The sequence below is a fragment of the Theropithecus gelada genome, chromosome 7b (genome assembly GCF_003255815.1).
Source record: "Theropithecus gelada isolate Dixy chromosome 7b, Tgel_1.0, whole genome shotgun sequence".
Taxonomy (NCBI): domain Eukaryota; kingdom Metazoa; phylum Chordata; class Mammalia; order Primates; family Cercopithecidae; genus Theropithecus; species Theropithecus gelada.
Genome location: NC_037675.1, coordinates 56691040 through 56711005, shown reverse-complemented (window position 1 = coordinate 56711005; position 19966 = coordinate 56691040). Strand labels below are relative to the sequence as shown.

General features: G+C 41.7%; 1 protein-coding gene across 1 annotated transcript in view; it reads left to right on the top strand.

The window, feature by feature from the left end:
* Window positions 1-19966, top strand: part of ATG14 (autophagy related 14) — a 46815-nt gene that overhangs the window by 10387 nt on the left and 16462 nt on the right. Inside the window, exons 2-5 of the mRNA XM_025393012.1 lie at window positions 4600-4662; window positions 6358-6400; window positions 11778-11859; window positions 16464-16701. Of these exons, the coding sequence (XP_025248797.1) occupies window positions 4600-4662; window positions 6358-6400; window positions 11778-11859; window positions 16464-16701 (426 nt within the window). The remainder of the gene's footprint in view (window positions 1-4599; window positions 4663-6357; window positions 6401-11777; window positions 11860-16463; window positions 16702-19966) is intronic.

Genomic DNA, 19966 nt, shown 5'->3' with positions numbered 1-19966 from the left:
GAGCAGCCTTCTCCTTGTTCCCATCAGTCTGTATCACAGAGGGATTGCTGGAAAGTCAGTTTAAGGGAGTACCTTTTTTTAACAGAAAAAAATAAGTCATAAAAGTATGGAAGAATTTATGAAACAACAAAGTTCATTTGAGAGAATACTTTTTTAGGGGGGAACAACCCAAGTCATTTAAGTATGGAATAATTTAGTAAATAATATAGAAGACTTTTTTAACTGGGAGAGAAAATACAGGAAATAGTGTTGTAAGAGCCAGACATGGAACAGATTCACTGGCAGATTTCTTTCAGAAAACAGCACAAAAACTAGTGCCATTAAACAACAGAAAAATGATGTGTGCCTACATAAAAGTTCAGAAAATTCTGTAGAGCAAAAACATAAGTAACGAGAATAGAAAAAATATTTTGTGTGAAAGAAAAATGGCCAATTTCCCTGCTAAATAATCCTCCAAGGGAAAAAAAAAAAAAAAAAACTATTAAAAAATTGGGTGAAGGACATAGGGAAATAACAAGAAAAATCAGTAGCCAATAAAATATGAAAAGTTCAAACTTTCTAATAATGAAATAAATGCAAATAAACGAATTACGAACCATCTCTCAGAGGGAGGGATGGGAAGCCAATCAGATTAGCAAAGAATAAAAAGAAATGTCCAATGTCTGGGGACAGTGTGAGAAAACAGGTTCTGTTGGTGGGGTTGTAAATTGTATGAAGTGTTTTGGAGGAAATTTTGAGGATTACCCACAATTTTGCTTGTAAATATCTTTGACTAAGCAGTTTATTTTATTTTATTTATTTATTTATTTTGGGACAGTTTCACTCTTTCACACAGGTTGGAGTGCAATGGTGTGATCTCGGCTCACTGCAACCTCCGCCTCCCGGGTTCAAGCGATTCTCCTGGCACAGCCTCCCAAGTAGCTGGGATTACAGGCACCTGCCACCACACCCGGCTCATGTTTTGTATTTTTAGTAGAGACAGAGTTTCACCATGTTGGCCAGGCCGGTCTCAAACTCGTGACCTCAGGTGATCCACCCACCTCGGCCTCCCAAAGTACTGGGATTACAGGCATGAGCCACTGTGCCCAGCCTGGTTTATTTTATTTATAGGAATTTTTCAGAGAGAAACTTAAAAGCCTGTAAAGGTGCACTAGGCTATTCATTTGTATCGTTACTGATCATAGTGAAAATTTGGAAGGAAGACTGGTGCTCACCTGTAGAGGTTTATATAAATAAATTACATGGCATCCATCCAGTGAAATGCTGTGCACCTGTTAGTGAATTAGATCAATATGTTCTGGCATGGTAAAAGAGACCAAGATATTTTATGTGACAGCTGCAATTTGGAAAACAATATGTGAAATATGGATCCCCCTACACACACTTTTGAAAACTATATATATAATATGTATCATTAAATTTGGTTTGACTATAGTGATACTCTTATTTTTCACCTCTTGGAAGCTGTATTGAGAAAGCACAGACTTGTGGAATGAATTTTTTCTCCTTCTGTGAGTGGTGGGATGGAGACTGCAGAGCCTGGATGAGTGACCGAGTGAGCAGTTGCAGCCCTGACCCACCCATGTGGCTTGGTAGCATCTGCTCTTCAGCTTTGCTGATACCACCTATTTTTGATTTCTTTCATGAAGGAGGACATGACTCATGAAGTATTAGGTTGGTGCAAAAGTAATTGCTGTCTTTGCTGTTCCTTTCAATATTTGATGCACTAGTACTTATCTTTTGTTCGTTATTCCTGCTGCCATCTGTATATTTGTTTGTAAGAGTTTGTTTCTTTTGTGTTTTTAACAAAGTCTGAGAAAATCAACCAGCTCACTATTAAGCTGGACACAGTTGTCTGTCTTCCCAATTCGTTTTAGAGCAAAGTGGCATTTTTACAACAGACCTCAAAGGAGACCTTTTATGGCCTCTAAAGTCAAGATTTTACTTTCCCGTGTCAGTTCTTTGCATGGTTTGAGATTGCTAACTTGTGAGTTTGTTATTTTCTACATTATCAGAACATAAATCACCATGTTGTCTCAGTGATGTAAAAGTAAATACCATATTAGTCTCTAATTTTTGATACAAGGAAATGGAAGCATATAACAAGTGATAGGTCCAAGAATTCAAGTCAACTGCAGGAGAATTTATAATTAGACTTCTTAGTGTTCTGGAGGATGCCTTGTTCTGTGTCGCAGGTACATAGTAAATGCCTGATAGACTGATTGATGAATCTGTGGGTTCATCCACATTCCACATTGGTTTCTGAGTTTTCTTTTTTTTTTTTTTTTTTTTTTGAGACGGAGTCTCGCTCTGTCGCCCAGGCTGGAGTGCAGTGGCCGGATCTCAGCTCACTGCAAGCTCCGCCTCCCGGGTTTACGCCATTCTCCTGCCTCAGCCTCCTGAGTAGCTGGGACTACAGGCGCCCGCCACCTCGCCCGGCTAGTTTTTTTTTTTGTATTTTTTTAGTAGAGACGGGGTTTCACCGCATTAGCCAGGATGGTCTCGATCTCCTGACCTCGTGATCCGCCCGTCTCGGCCTCCCAAAGTGCTGGGATTACAGGCTTGAGCTACCGCACCCGGCCGGTTTCTGAGTTTTCTAATACTGTTTCACGCCATTGCCACCTTACTGGACATTGCAGTGCTATCCAGTAGAACTTTCTGCAATGATGGAAATGTTCTTGTTATGCACGCCATCCAGTAAATCATATGTAGCTGTTGAAACGTGGATGGTAGTACAACTGAGAAACTGAACTTTTAATATAATTTTAATTAATTTAAATGTAAATAGTCATATTATAAGTATATAGTTCTGTCACATATAATATTGCCTATTTGCTTTTTCTGTTTAATGAATATTGTGCATTTTCAGTGATTATTAAATTTGTTAGAGTCATGATTAGACCATTGTATTTCTTCCTCTTAGATATCTTGGGGTAGGTTTCAAACATGGGGTTACGGGAGTAGTATTTTAGAAAGAAATCTTTGTCCAGATTATTTTTAGGTCTGTTATGGCCTATTGAATTGTTTTCCTTTATGCTGGGAGATAGCCAAAAGCCTATTCTTGAACACCACATCATGTTACTGCAGCATGAGTCATTATCCCTGTTCCCTTGAAAATGGTTAGTGGGTCACGTTCACTCCATAGTCAGTTGTATGATGTTAGTCATACAATTTTTTTTTTTTTGTCCATGCCCTTATTAAGCAGCAAGCCACATTTTAGGCACTCAGTAGCCATATGTGGCTGGTGGCTACCACATTGAACAGCACAGATCTAGCAGACATTTATGGAACACTGCCCAACAGCTGTAGAATACACATTATTTCAAGTACGCATTGGAACTTTCTCCACGGCATACCATATGTAAAGCCATAAGATGGTCTCAAGTCACAAGATTGAAATCACACAATGTATTTTGTAGCTATATCAAAATGAATTAAATTAGAAACAGTAACAGTAAGCTACCTAGAAAAGCCTGTATATCTGAAAATTAAACAATATACTTCTAAATAACGGATGGTTCAGAAGGATTCTTATGGAAGATTAAAAGTTTCAAACTAAATGATAATGAAAATACACAATATCAAAATCTTAGGATATAGCTAGAACAGTGCATAGAAGGAAATTTAAAACTTCATGTGATTATATTTAAAAGGAATAGAAGTTTAAAATTGACCTGAGTTATCACCTTAAACTGCAAAATTAAAAAAAAAAAAAAAAAAAAAAAAGAACCCCAAGTAAGTTAGCAAGAAGAAAATAAGGATAGAAAACTGGCAAATAGAAAATAGCAACTGCGGCCGGGCACAGTGGCTCTCGCCTATAAGCCCAGCACTTTGGGAGGCCGAGGCAGGCGGATCACCAGGTCAGGAGATCGAAACCATCCTGGCTAACACAGTGAAATCCCATCTCTATTAAAAATACAAAAACAAAATTAGCCAGACTTGGTGGCGGGCGCCTGTAGTCCCAGCTGCTCGGGAGGCTGAGGCGGGAGAATGGCGTGAACCCAGGAGGCGGAGCTTGCAGTGAGCCGAGATTGCACCACTGCACCCCAGCCTGGGCGACAGAGTGAGAAAAAAAAGAAAAAAGAAAATAATAACTGCAATGTGTTACCCCTTCTTTTTGATAACTTTTACTAAGTAATTTGTTAGCCTGTAGTAACTAGCAATAAAATTAGTGGAAAAAGTGTACGTACAATTTTTAAAAATGTATTGTAAGGAATCAATTTATAGGAGAGAGCAGGATTGAGTCCAGATTAGTAATTAAAATTTGTTTTCTAGTGAAAGCATCTATTTCCTTGAATTCAAATTCACTTTAGTGTTCTGATGTTCCTGTTTTGACAAATAATTTAACCTGAGGGGAAGATATCTATAGACATTTTATAAACACAGGAAAGAATTTTAAAGTTGAGGATTTGAGCTTAGTTTTAAAAGAACCAAATGGTTAGCAGTTGTGTGCACCCCATTGAAAAGATGTGTATTTACTGTCAGGACAATGACATTTTCACATGACTCTGCAGAATGATTGGTTCTTGGGAATTTGCATAGTCTCATTGAAATGAAAAAAATGAACATTTAAATAAGACATTGAATTTTTTCTTACAGGTTTATTGACAAGAAGGAAAGGTTAAGCCGACTTAAGAGCAAGCAAGAAGAATTTCAAAAAGAGTGAGTGTTTTGTTTTGCCTTTTAATTTGTGGAGGTGATCTAGTCACCATTTGGTTTAATTCATTGCTGTGGTATGCAGATATATGGATTGCTGACTTACTGAATCTAGGATACAACCTCTTTTTTTTTTTTTTTTGAGACGGAGTCTTGCTCTATCGCCCAGGCTGGAGTGCAGTGGCTGGATCTCGGCTCACTGCAAGCTCCGCCTCCTGGGTTCATGCCATTCTCCTGCCTCACCCTCCCGAGTAGCTGGGACTACAGGCGCCCGCCACCTCGCCCGGCTAGTTTTTTTGTATTTTTTTAGTAGAGACGGGGTTTCACCGCGTTAGCCAGGATGGTCTCGATCTCCTGACCTCGTGATCCGCCCGTCTCGGCCTCCCAAAGTGCTGGGATTACAGGCTTGAGCCACCGCGCCCGGCCACAACCTCTTAAAGTGTAGGAAAGGAGTACATCTGGGAGAGGTAAAGCAGGAGAAGCTACCAAGTTTCTAGAAAATACTGGCCTCAGACCCCGTACGTGGTACAAAGTAGATACTCAATGAATCAAATCCCTGGCACTGGTAGTTGATGTGTGAGTCCAGGACAGTTGGCATGATTAGTAGACTTAAATTAGTGCTGGTAGCTCCCATGGGACATTACTGCTTCCATTTACCTTTCTTCTTTTGTCCATATCAGTATATTACAGCATATGGTCTGCACATTATCTATATCAGAATTCATTAGCTGAGATAATGGTTAAAAATTCAGATTCTTGGAATCCTGTCCTCAGAGATTCTGATTCAGTAGATATGGGGTGAGGCCTAGGAATCTGACGTTTGTTTTTTTTGGGGGGGGGGGGGCTGGGGAATCTGAGTTATTAACAGGTACACCTGATGAATATCTCACCCCCTAGGATTGAGAATTGTCCTATAGAACCTTCTGGTACAGAACCTGCTCCCTAGATGCACCCCAGATGTTTGCATCTCTGTGCCTTCATTCAGTTTCTCTCTACCTCAGTGTTTTTCCTCTTCTCTGAGCGCGCCCTGCCCAACTCAAGGTTCTTAAAGGGTCGTCTCTTTTGTGGCACCTCCCCAAACCCTGCCAACATGGATGTCTCACACCTCCGATGAAAACAGTTAATGCTCAGGCCAGTGATTCCCAAAGTGTGACTCGAGCTTCTCTAGAGTCTGCAGTGGTCTGATAAACACATTCATGAGCAGTTTAAATCTAACAGGATATTCTGTATTAGAGAAACCTGCTTGAATTTATTTAACTCTGTAATTTCCCTAACTTCCTCAAACACAAAAAGTTTATTTTTCCCATAGAACATTTTATTCCATAGAACCAGTATTTGGAGATACTGGCATGTATCATTTCGTTGGGAACTATTAGATCATTAATTCTCTTGTAACTATTACTGTGAATTAGGACAGATGGCAGTTACTGATGATGACTGAGGACAAAGGCTAAGACTGTTAGGCAGATTTATTGTGGACGTTTGTAGAAAGGCTCTTAGCAATGTTCAGAACTACGAAAGGAAGGAGATGAAAAAAATTGCAGAGAACAGGGAATTTGGAAAACACTTTAAATGCTAAGTCCCATTTTAACATTTCTAGCCATTTCTGAGAACTTAATTTTAAAAGTGTTTGATTTTACATTTTTGAACTTAGAATTTTATTATTTTCGGGAACTTATTTTCTGTCTCTTTTCCTTACAGAGTGTTAAAAGCTATGGAAGGAAAATGGATAACAGATCAGTTGGTAAGTTGTAATACATGTTCTTTTTCTTGGGGCTACATGTTTTTAAATTGGTAGAGCTTATAAAATCATTTTTAATTAAAATTTTAAAAAAATCATATTTGGCAGTCCTCTACTTAATCCACTTGTAGCGTGGCCTTCTCAAATATTTTGTCTAGTTACCAAAAATGGGGTATCGGCAATTAATTATGGAGCCATCATAAAGGATGATTTTGAAATCTGGGGTGTTGACATAGAAAAACAAAAACAGTGGGCTATTATCCTTTTTTGCAAAAATTATTTATCATACACACTCCAAATGGATTAATGATTAAATGTGTCAAAGAAAATATGGATGGGTATTTACATAATCTTAGAGTGGGGAGAACCTTTATAAACCATAGAGGAAAGCATTTTGACAGATTACATAACAGTTTAAAACTTCTGGCCAGGTGCAAGGGCTCATGCCTGTAATCCCAGCTACTTGGGAGGCTGAGGCAGGAGAATCACTTGAACCTGGGAGGCAGAGGCTGCAGTGAACCAAGATTGCCTCACAGCACTCCGGCCTGGGCAACAAAGTGAGACTTCCTCAAAAAAAAAAAAAAAAAAAAAATTTAACAATTAAAGAGTTTGGGGAAGGCGTGGCAGCAGCCAGGCAGCCCAGCTTTGCTAAGGCTCTAGAGGCGCCGTGCCTCGTAGGCGCTCGGCACCTGCCTTCCCTGCAGCCAGCATGCCCAAGAGGAAGGTCAATTCCACTGAAGGGGCCACAAAGGAAGAGCCCAAGAGGAGATCTGCACGGTTATCAGCTGAACTCGCTCCTGCAGAAGTGGAAATGAAGCTGAGAAAGCAGCAGGAAAGGATAAATCTTCAGACAAAAAAGTGCAAACAAAAGGGAAAAGGGGAGCAAAGGGGGAAAAGTCAGAAGTGGCTAACCAAGAAACTGAAGATTTACCTGCAGAAAACGAGAAACTAAAACTGAGGAGAGCCCCTTTTAAGTGTCGGTGCTTTTTTTTTAAGAGGTGGAATCATTCTCTGATTGTTTACTTTTTGGTACAACCAGAAGATAGTGTGGGATATTGAGTTATGGGAGGCTTTGACTGTCTTGGGTGTCAGCTTAACATTCCATAGTTGGGGGTTAATTTTTATATCCTGTAATGCCAAGCATACTAAATGGCACTATGGAGTCACAGTCCTGCATTTAATGTATTGAACATCTGTTCCCATGTTGTTTTTTAGTAGAACTGTTTCCTAAAGAAAACCGCTCCTTGATGATGGCTCTCCCTGTCAGAATTTCGTGCACTCTGTGAGCTCTTTGGTCGTGGTAGTCCTGTTTTCCTAATAACTTTGATACTGTGCTGTGAAAGATTGAAAATTTGAATATGTAGTGTACATGCTATTCGGTTGTGAATTGGTGGGACATACGTAACAGCTTATCAACGTGTGAAGATACTGGTACTTGATGACCTCATAAGGAAAATTTGCTTCCAGATTTTAAGCTGGAAAGTCACTGGAATAACTTTAAAAAAGAATTAAAATACATGGCTTTTAGATTTTTGGTACGTATATTAAGAATTGGGTACAGCCGGGCGCGGTGGCTCACGCCTGTAATCCCAGCACTTTGGGAGGCCGAGGCGGGCGGATCACAAGGTCAGGAGATCAAGACCACGGTGAAACCCCGTTTCTACTAAAAATACAAAAAATTAGCCGGGCGCGGTGGCGGGCGCCTGTAGTCCCAGCTACTCAGGAGGCTGAGGCAGGAGAATGGCGTGAACCCGGGAGGCAGAGCTTGCAGTGAGCCGAGATTGCACCACTGCACTCTAGCCTGGGCGACAGAGTGAGACTCTGTCTCAAAAAAAAAAAAAAAAAGAATTGGGTACAAATTGCAATGTCTGTGTACTGATCTTCGGCACAACCAATGAAATCTCAATTACAAAAGAAAAAAAGGGCCAGGCGCGGTGGCTCACTCCTGTAACCCCAGCACTTTGGGAGGCGGAGGCAGGCAGATCACGAGGTCAGGAGTTCGAGACCAGCCTGACCAATATAGTGAAACCCCGTCTCTACTAAAAATACAAAAATTAGCCGGGTATGGTGGCAGGCGCCTGTAAGCCCAGCTGCTCGGGAGGCTGAGGCAGGAGAATCGCTTGAACCTGAGAGGCAGGTTGTAGTGAGGCGAGATGGTGCCACAGCACTCCAGCCTGGGTGACAGAGTGAGACTCTCAAAAAAAAGAGGAAATACTCATGAATAGAGATTTATGGGTAAAAAAAGCTGATTATAGCATAATGGTGAAGCTAAATATATAAATAAATGTTCATCAATCTGGATGAGATAAAAAATTATACTGAGCTGGGCGTGGTGGCTCACGCCTATAATCCCAGCACTTTGGGAGGCTGAGGCAGGCGGATCACGAGGCCAGGAGTTCGAGACCAGCCTGACCAACATGGTGAAATGCTGTTTCTACTAAAAATACAAAAATTAGCCGGGCATGGTGGCACATGCCTGTAATCCCAGCTACTCAGGAGGCCGTGGCAGGAGGATCACTTGGACCTGGGGGGTGGAGGTCACAGTGAGCCGAGATTGTGTCACTGTACTCCAGCCTGGGCGACAGAGCAAGACATTTCAAAAAAAAAAAAAGTTATGATACTGTGTAGTTGGTAAAAAGAATGTGGTCAGTCTACATGCTGTGGAATGATGTCCAAGTTGTATTTATTAATGAAAAAAAAAGTAAACTAGGATGAAGTATGAGTCCATTTATGTGAGTATGTATTTTAAATATAAATAGACTCATAAAATCTGGGCTGGGTGTTGTGGCGCATGCCTGTAAGCCCAGCACTTTGGGAGGCCGAGATGGACTGCTCGAGCCCAGGAATTCAAAACCAGCCTTGGAAACATGGCAAAACCCCACATCTACAGAAACAAACAAACAAACAAACAAAAACCAAAAATTAGCCAGGCATGGAGTCCCAGCTACTCAGGAAGTTGAGGTGGGAGAATCACTTGAGGTGGGAGAATCACTTGAGCCAGGGAGGTCAAGACTGAAGTGAGCTGTAATCATGCCACTGTACTCTATCCTGGGCAACAGAGTGAGACCCTGACTCAAAAAAAAAAAAACAAAACCCTGAAAAGATACACATTAAACTTTAATTTTAAAGATTACCCCTGAGAAATGGGAAGGAGTCAGGCTAACAGTCACATTTTCTGTTTTTCTTCTGTAATGTGTAATTTTTTTTCACAACAGTAAACATTATTCATACATTTCATTATACTTAAAATTTGTGATAGAAGTGAATTTTGCTTATTTTAACTCTGAATGTTTTAGTAAACAAAATATGTTCTGTGGAAGATTTTTCTGAGTTCTGTCATGTTTCTAGTTTTTCTATCTAAGACCTCAATATTCATTTCTAAAGACTCTTACTACCTTTTAAAATTGAGCATTGGTCATATCTGATATATTTCTGAACCCCTCAGTCCCTGTGGATCTGTTTTTGAATGTCTGACTCTATTCTAGAGGTTAGAGTTTCGCTCACCATAACATCCCTGTAATCTGTTCTGTATCTCTTACCATCGGACTACTTAGATAAGTGTAACACCATAAACATTTGAGCATTGTTTTAAGCTTTTAATTTTCCACATTTACAGAGGCATTAGAGAATATTCATTCTTTTTAACTAACTAGCAGATCCCCTCTTAACTAACTAGTAGATCCCCTCTTTTTTTTTTTTTTTTTTTTTTGAGATAGAGTCTTGCTCTGTCACCCAGGCTGGAGTGCCGTGGCACAATCTCGGCTCACTGCAACCTCTGCCTCCTGGGCTCAAGCGATTCTCCCACCTCAGCCTCCCTAGTAGCTGGTACTATAGGTGCATGTCACCACACCTGGCTAATTTTTTTTATTTTTGGTAGAGATAGGGTTTCACCATGTTGCTCAGGCTGGCCTCAAACTCCTGAGCTCAAGTGATGTGCCTCCCTCAGCTTCCCAAAGTCTAGGATGACAGGTGTGAGTCACTGCACCAGGCCATAGATCCTATTTTTATTGATCCTTTGTTCACTTTAAGGCAGGGGTCCCCAACCCCTAGGCAACAAGCTACTGGTTTGTGGCCTGTTAGGAACCAGGCCACAGAGCAGGAGGTGAGTAGGGCGAGTGAGCATTACTGCCTGAGCTCCACCTCCTGTCGGATCAGTGGTGGCATTAGTTTCCCATAGGAATGCAAACTCCATTATGAACTGCATATGGGAGGGATCTAGCTTGTGCACTCCTTATGAGAATCTAAAGCCTAATGATCTGAGGTGGGACAGTTTCATCCCTGTAAACCATCCCCCACACTGTCTGTGGAAAAATTGTCTTCCACAATTGTCCCTGGTGCCAGAAAGGTTGGGGACTGCTGCTTTAGGGGATGCTGAACCTAACTTCTGGTAATATAAAGAGGCAATTTCATGTTTCATGTAATTTTCTGAGGCTTTTTTAGGAAATCTTACTTGAGTTATGCACTGAAAAAATAATGTTTTTTGCCATTTTTATTAACTTGCAAGTACTGTTTGCTTATTGGGTGAGATGACTCGGTTATGTTAACCATCTCCTCAGTAACTAGAACTAGAGGTTTGGAGCCATGTGTCAGTAGGACCCTATGTGATGATGCTTGACTTCTGTATCTGCACTGTTCAGTCCAGTAGCCACTAGCCATGTGTGATGTCAGACATTTGACATGAGGGCAGTGTGAGTAAGGAACTGAATTTTTGATTTTTGATTTTTGATTTAAATTGAGTTTTAAGTAACCACATGTGGCTAGTAGCTATATAGTAGAGCGGGTTTAAACAATGTCCTTCAACTTTTTTCTCTTTGCTTACTGATACATACAAAAGAGCTATGTGAATTTTTTTCGTGTAATTTCCCTTTCCCTTTTTTTTTTTTTTTTTTGACGGAGTCTCACTCTTGCCAGGCTGGAGTACAATGGCACGATCTTGGCTCACTGCAACCTCCGCCTCCCTGGTTCAAGCGATTGTCCTGCCTCAGCCTCCCAAGTAGCTGGGATTACAGGCATGTGCCACCATGCCCAGCTAATTTTTGTATTTTTTTTAGTAGAGACAGGGTTTCACCATGTTGGCCAGGATGATCTTGATCTCCTGACCTCGTGATCTGCCCGCCTCGGCCTCCCAAAGTGTTGGGATTACAGGCATGAGCCACCACACCCGGCCTAATTTCTCTTTTCTTTTCATTGAACTAGAAAAACATTGTTCTGTTTTTCGTAATGTTCCATAGTTACAAAAGCTATAACAAACATAATTATATTGGTCTTTTTCTTCATTATGTTTTCTGACATATCTGAAAACAAGCAGTGATCCCAGGTAGATAATCATATTAATCATAGGAGACCAACGTTTGTGATATTTATTACATGCTTTTTTCAGAGATGGAAAATAATGTCCTGCAAGATGAGGATTGAACAGTTAAAACAAACAATATGTAAAGGAAACGAAGAAATGGAGAAAAGTAAGTATATTGCGTCCTTCCTTCCAGCCCTAGAAAGTGCCCATGTGGAATTTCATGGGATTAATAAACTAGAGGGACACAGAAAGAGAGGGAGGGGTGGGGCAGTGGCAACTTGGAGAATTTTGATACTCGCCTTCATCTTTCCTTGTAAAACATTTGTATAAGGAATTTTTAAAAATTAAATACACAATTATAGAGGCCTTAAATAACCAGATTCTTTTCTCAATTAAAAAAGTTGGCCAGGCACGGTAGCTTATGCCTGTAATCCCAGCACTTTGGGAGGCTGAGGTGGGTGGATCACCTGAGGTCAGGAGTTCGAGACCAGCCTGGCCAACATGGCAAAACCCTGTCTCTACCAAAAATACAAAACTTAGCCAGGCGTGGTGGCAGGCGCCTGTAATCCCAGTCACTTGGGAGGCTGAGGCAGGAGAATCGCTTGAACCCGGGAGGCAGAGGTTGTGGTAAGCCGAGATCGTGCCATTGCACTCCAGCCTGGGCAACAAGAGCGAAACTCAGTCTCAAAAAAAAAAAAAAGTTAAGGAATATATGTTCCTATTTGCCTTGGCTACCAGGAAGCTCAGAGTCTAACTTGGTACTCACTTGTAATAATTATTGGCTCATGCCAGAAGCACAGAATGTTGTTTTTGTTGTTTTTGGTTTTTTTCCCTTAGTGAGTCTCCACATTGTAATCTGTATTAATTTTACCTCATATTTGTACACTTTATACTTTATCATAGGTCGTTGTCAAAATGAATTCTCTTAGAAATCCTACATCCTTAACCCATTTCCCACTTGCCCCAGGAATACTCTTGTTTCTAATCCTAATGTAACATCATATGCATTTCTGTTACATTAGGGTTAGAGACAAGTTCTGTTTAGAAATAACTCCAAGAACAGGTTTTTTTTGTTTTTTTTTTTTCGCTCTGTTACCCAGGCCGGAGTGCAGTGGCGCAATCTCAGCTCACTGCAAGCTCTGCCTCCCGGGCAAAAACAGTTTTTATATTTTATTTTCACATTGAAAATCAGATTTACTTCAGACTCAAAGAGCGTGTTTATGTAACATTAAATGAGCGCCAGCAGCAAGCTGCAGTCCATGAATTTCTGAAGATCACTGTTTAAAGTTTAGAATGAGTCACCATCAGACCTCGTGAATTCTGTTTCTTGTCTACTCATTGCTTCCAGAAGCAAGTCTTTTATAGTGACATGTAATGGTGTAAAGCCTCCGCTGAAAACATTTGTCCTAATAAAGTGCTCACGTGGAGTTTCACGGGATTACTAAACTAGACAATTAGGGCAGCTCAGTGAACAGTGCACAGAACTATATAGAACCTACTTTCCACCCAGTCTTGTATGCATTCTCCAAAGGCTCTGGTTCAGTAGCAACAAAAAAACCCATTCCTTAACATTAGTTCACCCTCTCCTCATCTTCCCGTGATATTCAGGGCTTTGTCACCGGGCATCTGTGAACCTCCTGAAATTGCTGAATTTACTGAGCATGTGTGTTTCTCTGATGAGCAAGTTAAAAGCGCTGATCAGCTCTTTGTAACACATTCCTAACTCCCAAAAACAAAAACAACCACCACAAAGAATTAGACATAGATCTAAAGGAGTGGACCCTATAACAGTGGTTTCCATCCCTAGCAAATCATCAGTTACCTGGTGACCCTTTTAAAATCTAGAGAGAGAACCCTAGGATCTATCCTGGACTTAGGAAAATGATCACATGCTTGAATGTTATGGCAATGTCAGATCGCCATGTTGAAGAAAATAGCTTCCATGTGCTTACTCTGTACTTCTGTCCTCCTCTCCTCATGACCGGTAACAGTTTACAGATGGGCCCAGGTCTAGAAGCCACACTTTGAGTAGTACTACTCCACGTGGTTCTGATGACCTGCCAGGGTTGGGAACTGTTGCTCTTTTAGAATGTACATGTAGTCTCCTTCCCACCCTCTAGACCAGACTTACAAAATTTGCAAACAATTTTAAAGGTGTTAATGGATTCCAGAAACTATGCTTGAACTCATGCTTAAGAGCTTGTTGTTGAATTATGCCATGTATTCACGAAAGGGCACACATTATAAATTGTAGAGACTGATGAATTATTTCTCTAGAATCTTTTGACTTAAGATTTCATGATATATGGTATAATACAGATAGGGCATAGATAGGGAAGTTAGGTTATATGCAATTGCAGTGTTGAGTTGATCTGTGCTGTAGTCAGAGTTACTTATCTAAAGAAGCAAGAGTAGATTATACAGCACCAAACATTTTGATGTTTATGGGGAGATGGTGGGGAGAGAGGATGACTGGGTGCTGAGTCTGCACTGAGTGCAGATGGGGTGACTGATGATTTCCTGCCACCTGCGAGTGGTCATGATAATAAATTTGAAATGGATCCTCCCCCAAAATTCTGACCACTGTATGACTCAGGATCATGGCTGGATAGATTCATTTCAGCACTTGTAAAGAGCTCGGTAAAGATAATGAAAATGAGTTAGCACGTGATGGAACCAAGAGACTGAACCTTTAGGACATTCACATTGAGCAGGATGGCAAAGAGATGTTGTTGTTGTTGTTTTGAGATGGAGTCTCGCTCTGTCACCCAGGCTGGAGTGCAGTGGCACGATCTCGGCTCACTGCAATCTTCACCTCTCAGGTTCAAGCAATTCTCTTGCCTCAGCCTCCCAAGTAGCTGGGATTACAAGCACCCATCACCACACCTGGCTGATAGTTGTTTCAAAACTGTAAGAAATCGGCCAGGTGCAGTGGCTCACGCCTATAATCCCAGCACTTTGGGAGGCCAACGCGGGCAGATCACATTGAGGTCAGGAGTTCAAGATCAGCCATGGTCAAACTCCATCTCTACTAAAAATATAGAAATCAGCTGGGTGTGGTGGCCTGTGCCTGTAATCCTAGCTACTCGGGATGCTGGGTCAGGAGAATCACTTGAACCCGGGAGGTGGAGGTTGCAGTAAGCCGAGATTGTGCCACTGCACTCTAGCCTGGGCAACAAGAGCGAAACTCCATCTCAAATAAAAAACTGTCAGAAATCTCATACATGCAACCAAATACCTAAGTTCAGTGGTGCTCAGTGAAAGAGGGTGGGAGGGTGATTGGGACCACAGACATTTATCAGGTGCCTTTTATACCCTAGTTAGGAGACAGCAAGGCTTCGGTGGGACCTCATGTGAGGAACCAAGAGCTATGTGCCATCAGAGGAGTCCTAACACATTACCGTAGGGTGCCAAGGAGCAAAAGGTCTAGGGAATGTTTATGGAGGGGGGCCTCCCTGAATGAGTAAAATTCGAACATTTAGAAAACAGGAGCAAATAGATAGCCTGAGAGTTAGGGAGTGATGACTGGTTCAGCATTCATCCATCCATGCATTCAGGTGGTTCCATCTTACAGAAAGGATTTGAAATATGTTGCAGTTGAGTACAGCTAGAGCGAAGGGTATGCAGAGGGGAACTGTGGGATATGTACCAATTTGGAAGAGGCCTTGAGGCTGAGGGGTTTGCTCTGTGTTAGACAGGCAGTGGAGAAACACTGAGCATTGACTATAATTTGTAAAGGTTGAGCAAGTGAAAGAGGGCATGAAGGCTTGGAGTTGAGCCATGCTGGAGATAGGCAGAGTGTTGGTGAGCGTTAACTAGGATTGTGATAGTAGGAATGAAAAGAAAGGCCTCGATAGAAAGACTTGGACTGGGAATGGAATTGACCATCAAGGGGTTGATTAGGCAGTGGACAAGTCAAACATAATCTTGAAGTAGGGAAACTGGAAAAGATGTTCCTGGAAAAATAATGAACTTGATTTTGAACTTGGGTTTAAGTTGCCTAAGCAGCTCCTAGGTATCTGTCTGAAAGTTGACAGCTTGTTTTTGTCATTCAAGTGAAGTTTAGCTACAGCCCAGCAGCCCTAGCAGGTGTAAGATCCAGAACCCGAAGGAACTCCACAGAAAGAACCTACGTCTGACAGGACAAGTGTATGTCTCCTCGTGGTTGTGTGACCAGCGCTTAAAATGCTGGGCATGTGTGTTCTGGATACCTCACCAGATATGTTCCCACCCACCCTGCTGGTGGCTGCCACACTCCACTGTGACTTTGCAGAGCTCTTGGGCTGTTTCTGTTGCCCTTCTCCTCTACTGGATGACCACCTGCTGTGAGATTATACCTGGGTTCTCTGATGATAGCCCAAGGCACACCTAAGAAGTTTGTAAGGAAATCAGATAGCCAGTAAGTTTTTCAAACTTAAATTAGATCTCTTTTCTGCCCAACACGACTATTCTTTGGTGCGCACTGTAGGAAAATTAGGTCCTTCCTGTGCTAAACTTAAACTCAATAGTCGTTGAGTGACTCCTTTTACTAATGGTGATTACAAATAGAGATCCAGAGTCATTTTAATCATGATTCTCTTTGCTTTATGTGTAATATCTACTTGAACTAAACTCTCCGAATTTCCACTTAGTGAACATTAGTTGATTTTATTGAGGTTTTTCTTTCAGTTTAGATTGCAAGGGAAAACACGTGTGCTTGCAGGGCGGAGCTCTGCAGTACACAGGAACTGTTTGCAAAGATAATTGTTGGGTGTGATTTATTTATTTTAGATTCTGAAGGCCTTCTCAAAACCAAGGAAAAGAATCAGAAGCTTTACAGTCGAGCACAACGGCACCAAGAGAAAAAGGAGAAGATTCAGAGGCATAATCGCAAACTTGGTGACCTGGTAGAAAAAAAGACCATTGACTTAAGAAGTCATTATGAGCGTCTGGCAAATCTTCGACGATCCCATATATTAGAGCTCACCTCTGTCATTTTTCCAATCGAGGAAGTAAAGACTGGTGTGAGGTACATTAAGCAAGTCTTTTGACTCCAGGAATAGATCAAGTTCCAAATACTTTTTAAAGTATGTCATTACCTCATTTATTGGGCCTTATTCTAGGGTCATTGGTTTTCCTGGTGATGGAACATAAGTCTTATCTGCTTCAACAAACAGTACGCACTGCACAGAGCTGGGGAGGCAGCCAGGCGAGGGGTGGGGCCCAGGCTTGTGTACTCTCCTGGAGCTTCTAGATGAGGTGCTGACTCACTCTTGATTAAGAACCATCTAATGGCTGGTAGTGGTGGCTCATGCCTGTAATCCCAGCACTTTGGGAGGCCGAGGCAGGCGGATCACCTCAAGTCAGGAGTTTGAGACCAACCTGGCCAACATGGTGAAACCCTGCCTCTACTAAAAATACAAAAATTAGCCAGGCGTGGTGGCGCATGCCTGTAGTCCCAACCAGTTGGGAGGCTGAGGCAGGAGAATCACCTGAACCCGGAAGCCGAGGTCGCAGTGAGCTAAGATTGTGCCACTGCACTCCAGCCTGGGTGACAGAGCGAGACTCTGTCTCAAATAAACAAAGAACCATCTGATGGGCGATATTGGGCCATTTATTCGTTGTGTGTTGTGGGGCATGTTCTTGGACCTCAAAATCCTGATTACCTTGTCTGATAAATGGAGATTTAAAAATGCCTTTTTCACAGAGAAATCATGACCAAATATATAAGAAAACATCTGGAGCTTGGGGTCTCCGATATGGTGGGCACTACATGTTGACTTAGATTTTTCCTGGTGACTGCTGCTTATTGTGTTAACTGTTATCGAGCACTGAATACTGTGACTTTAGTCTTAGGCGGTAGTGCATGGATAACCTCTGGTGGGATGGACAGGACAGTGATTCCCCCATCTGGCTGTTCATCTGAGAAATAGAGGTTCCAGAGAGCACCCCTCCACCCTCCCAGTCCATCTTGTAACACTTCTGTATCTTTACACTTCCCTGATGCTGCTGCTGGTCAGCAGATTTGGAAACTACCACCGAAGGCTTCCGTTTTATTCAACCACAAGCCACCAGACTGCTCTGTTGAGGATTTTCCTGTCTCTTCTGACTGCTCTCACTCTCCAGCACCTTTTCCTGGAAACTGACACTCACTGGACTGTTGCTAGTTTCATAACGATTCTCTCCAGTCCGTCCTTTAGTCTGTTACCAGAGTTGGCTTCCTAAAAACCAAAAAGACTGACGGCTGCTTCCAGCTTGAGAAGCGACTCTCTGGCTCTAAGTATTTTGTCATTAGTAAGAGTTGGCAAATAGAAAAATAAAAAGGCGGATTCAAAATAGAGCAGAATAGAAAGTTTTTAGGAGACTAACAGCTGAGTGCAATGTGTGATCTTGGATCCTGAACCCCAGAAGAGATATTAGCAGGACAGTTGGAGAGAATTGAATAAGGTCTATAAATTAGTTAATAGTGTTGTAGCAGTGCTAATTATCTGGTTGTGATTATTGTGTAATATTTTCCTGAATTGATACTTTGGGGAAGTTGAGCAAAGTGTATACAGGGAAACTTTAAAATTCTTGCAACTTTTCTGTAAGGCTGACATTTTTTCAAAAAGAAAATACACGAAGAGAAAACGTGAAAAAAAAACTATTTCTGTGCTGTTTTAATATTTTATTTAGTGTATATTATTATATGCCATTAATTTTTTTTAAAAGAAATTGGTGGTTTTAAAGTTATCCTTCTAATAAGGTTTCTTGTTTTCATTTCTCTCAACTTCTTGTGGGAGAAGGGAGACATAGCAGTACAGCTCATAACTGGCCACAGTCTTATCTGTGACAGGCGGTAGCAGTTATCTTACACGTATGTTGTGGCAGAAGGAAAGATATGAAGAACCCCTGCCCGAGAGGACAGAATCTAAATTTGGTGCAGCACAGAAGGCCCTTCCCAGTCTGCCTGCTTCCTACCTGCTTTCCCAGTACCGTCTCCTGGCACTTCCCTTGTGCATCCCACACACCAGCCACACTGAACATCTCTGTTCCCCAGGCACACTATGTTCTTCCCCCTCAGTGCGTTTGTACCTGCTGTGACTTCTTATGGTGGGTTTGGTTTTTTTGCTTTTTCATTTGAGAGGGAGTTTTGAGAGGGAGTCTCATTCTGTTGCCCAGGCTGGAGCGCAGTGGTGTGATCATAGCTCGTTATAACCTTGAATTCCTGGGCTCAGGCAGTCCACCTGCCTTGACCTTCGAAAGTGCTGGAATTACAGGCATGAGCCATCATAGCGGCTTGTTGTTATTTTTTGTTGTTCTTGGTTTTTTTTTTTTTTTTTTTTTTTGTGAGATGGAGTCTCGCTCTCTGTCACCCAGGCTGGAGTGTAGTGGCATGATCTTGGCTCACTGCAACCTCTGCCTCCCAGGTTCAAGCAATTCTCCCGCCTTAGCCTCCCTAGTAGCTGGGATTACAGGCGCCCACCACCACACCTAGCTAATTTTTGTATTTTTAGTAGCAATGGCGTTTCACTCTGTTGGCCAAGCTGGTCTCGAATTCCTGACCTCAAGTGATCTGCCCACCTCAGCCTCCCAAAGCGCTGGGATTACAGGTGTGAGTCTCACCGCACCTAGCCCTATTGTTTATTTTCTTTTTTTTCCCCCCGAATATTTTCGGCCCTCGGTTAGTTCGAGACATGGAACCTGTGAATACGGGGCTGGCTGTGGCATGGGAAGCATGCATAAGGCCCTTGTGCTGCACACTGAAGTACCATTGCTGGCTCGAGGAAAAGCACTTGAGAGACTGAGCTGCATGCTGAACTAGCTGCTGTTTTTGTGGGATGCTATTTTTACTTGAAAGAACAACAGAAAGACTTGAGTATTAAAGGGAGTTTTAAAAATGTAGAACAGTTTCACTCTTTACTAATTTTTTGTTTTGAAAAAGATTTTTTTCATAAAAATGTATAATAGGTTTATTGGTATTTTTGAATGAATTATTTATGTTTTTCTCAGTATTTCTACTTCAGTAAGTATCAGTAATCTAACCCATATAAACAAAAGTTCTTTGGGATTCCAAAGTGTTTTAAGCATGTAGAGAGGTGTTGAGACCAAGTAGTTTGAGAACCTAATATGTTAAGCCCTACCTCATGGTTCCGTTTTCCTCACATACAGCTGGTTTGATCTTCCTCTCTGATGGCAAGCTCTTTTCTACATATATTCCAGTTAAATTCCTGGCCAGGCATGGTGGCTCACAACTGAAATATTTGCACTTTGGCTGGTCACGGTAGCTCATGATTATAATCTCAGCACTTTCA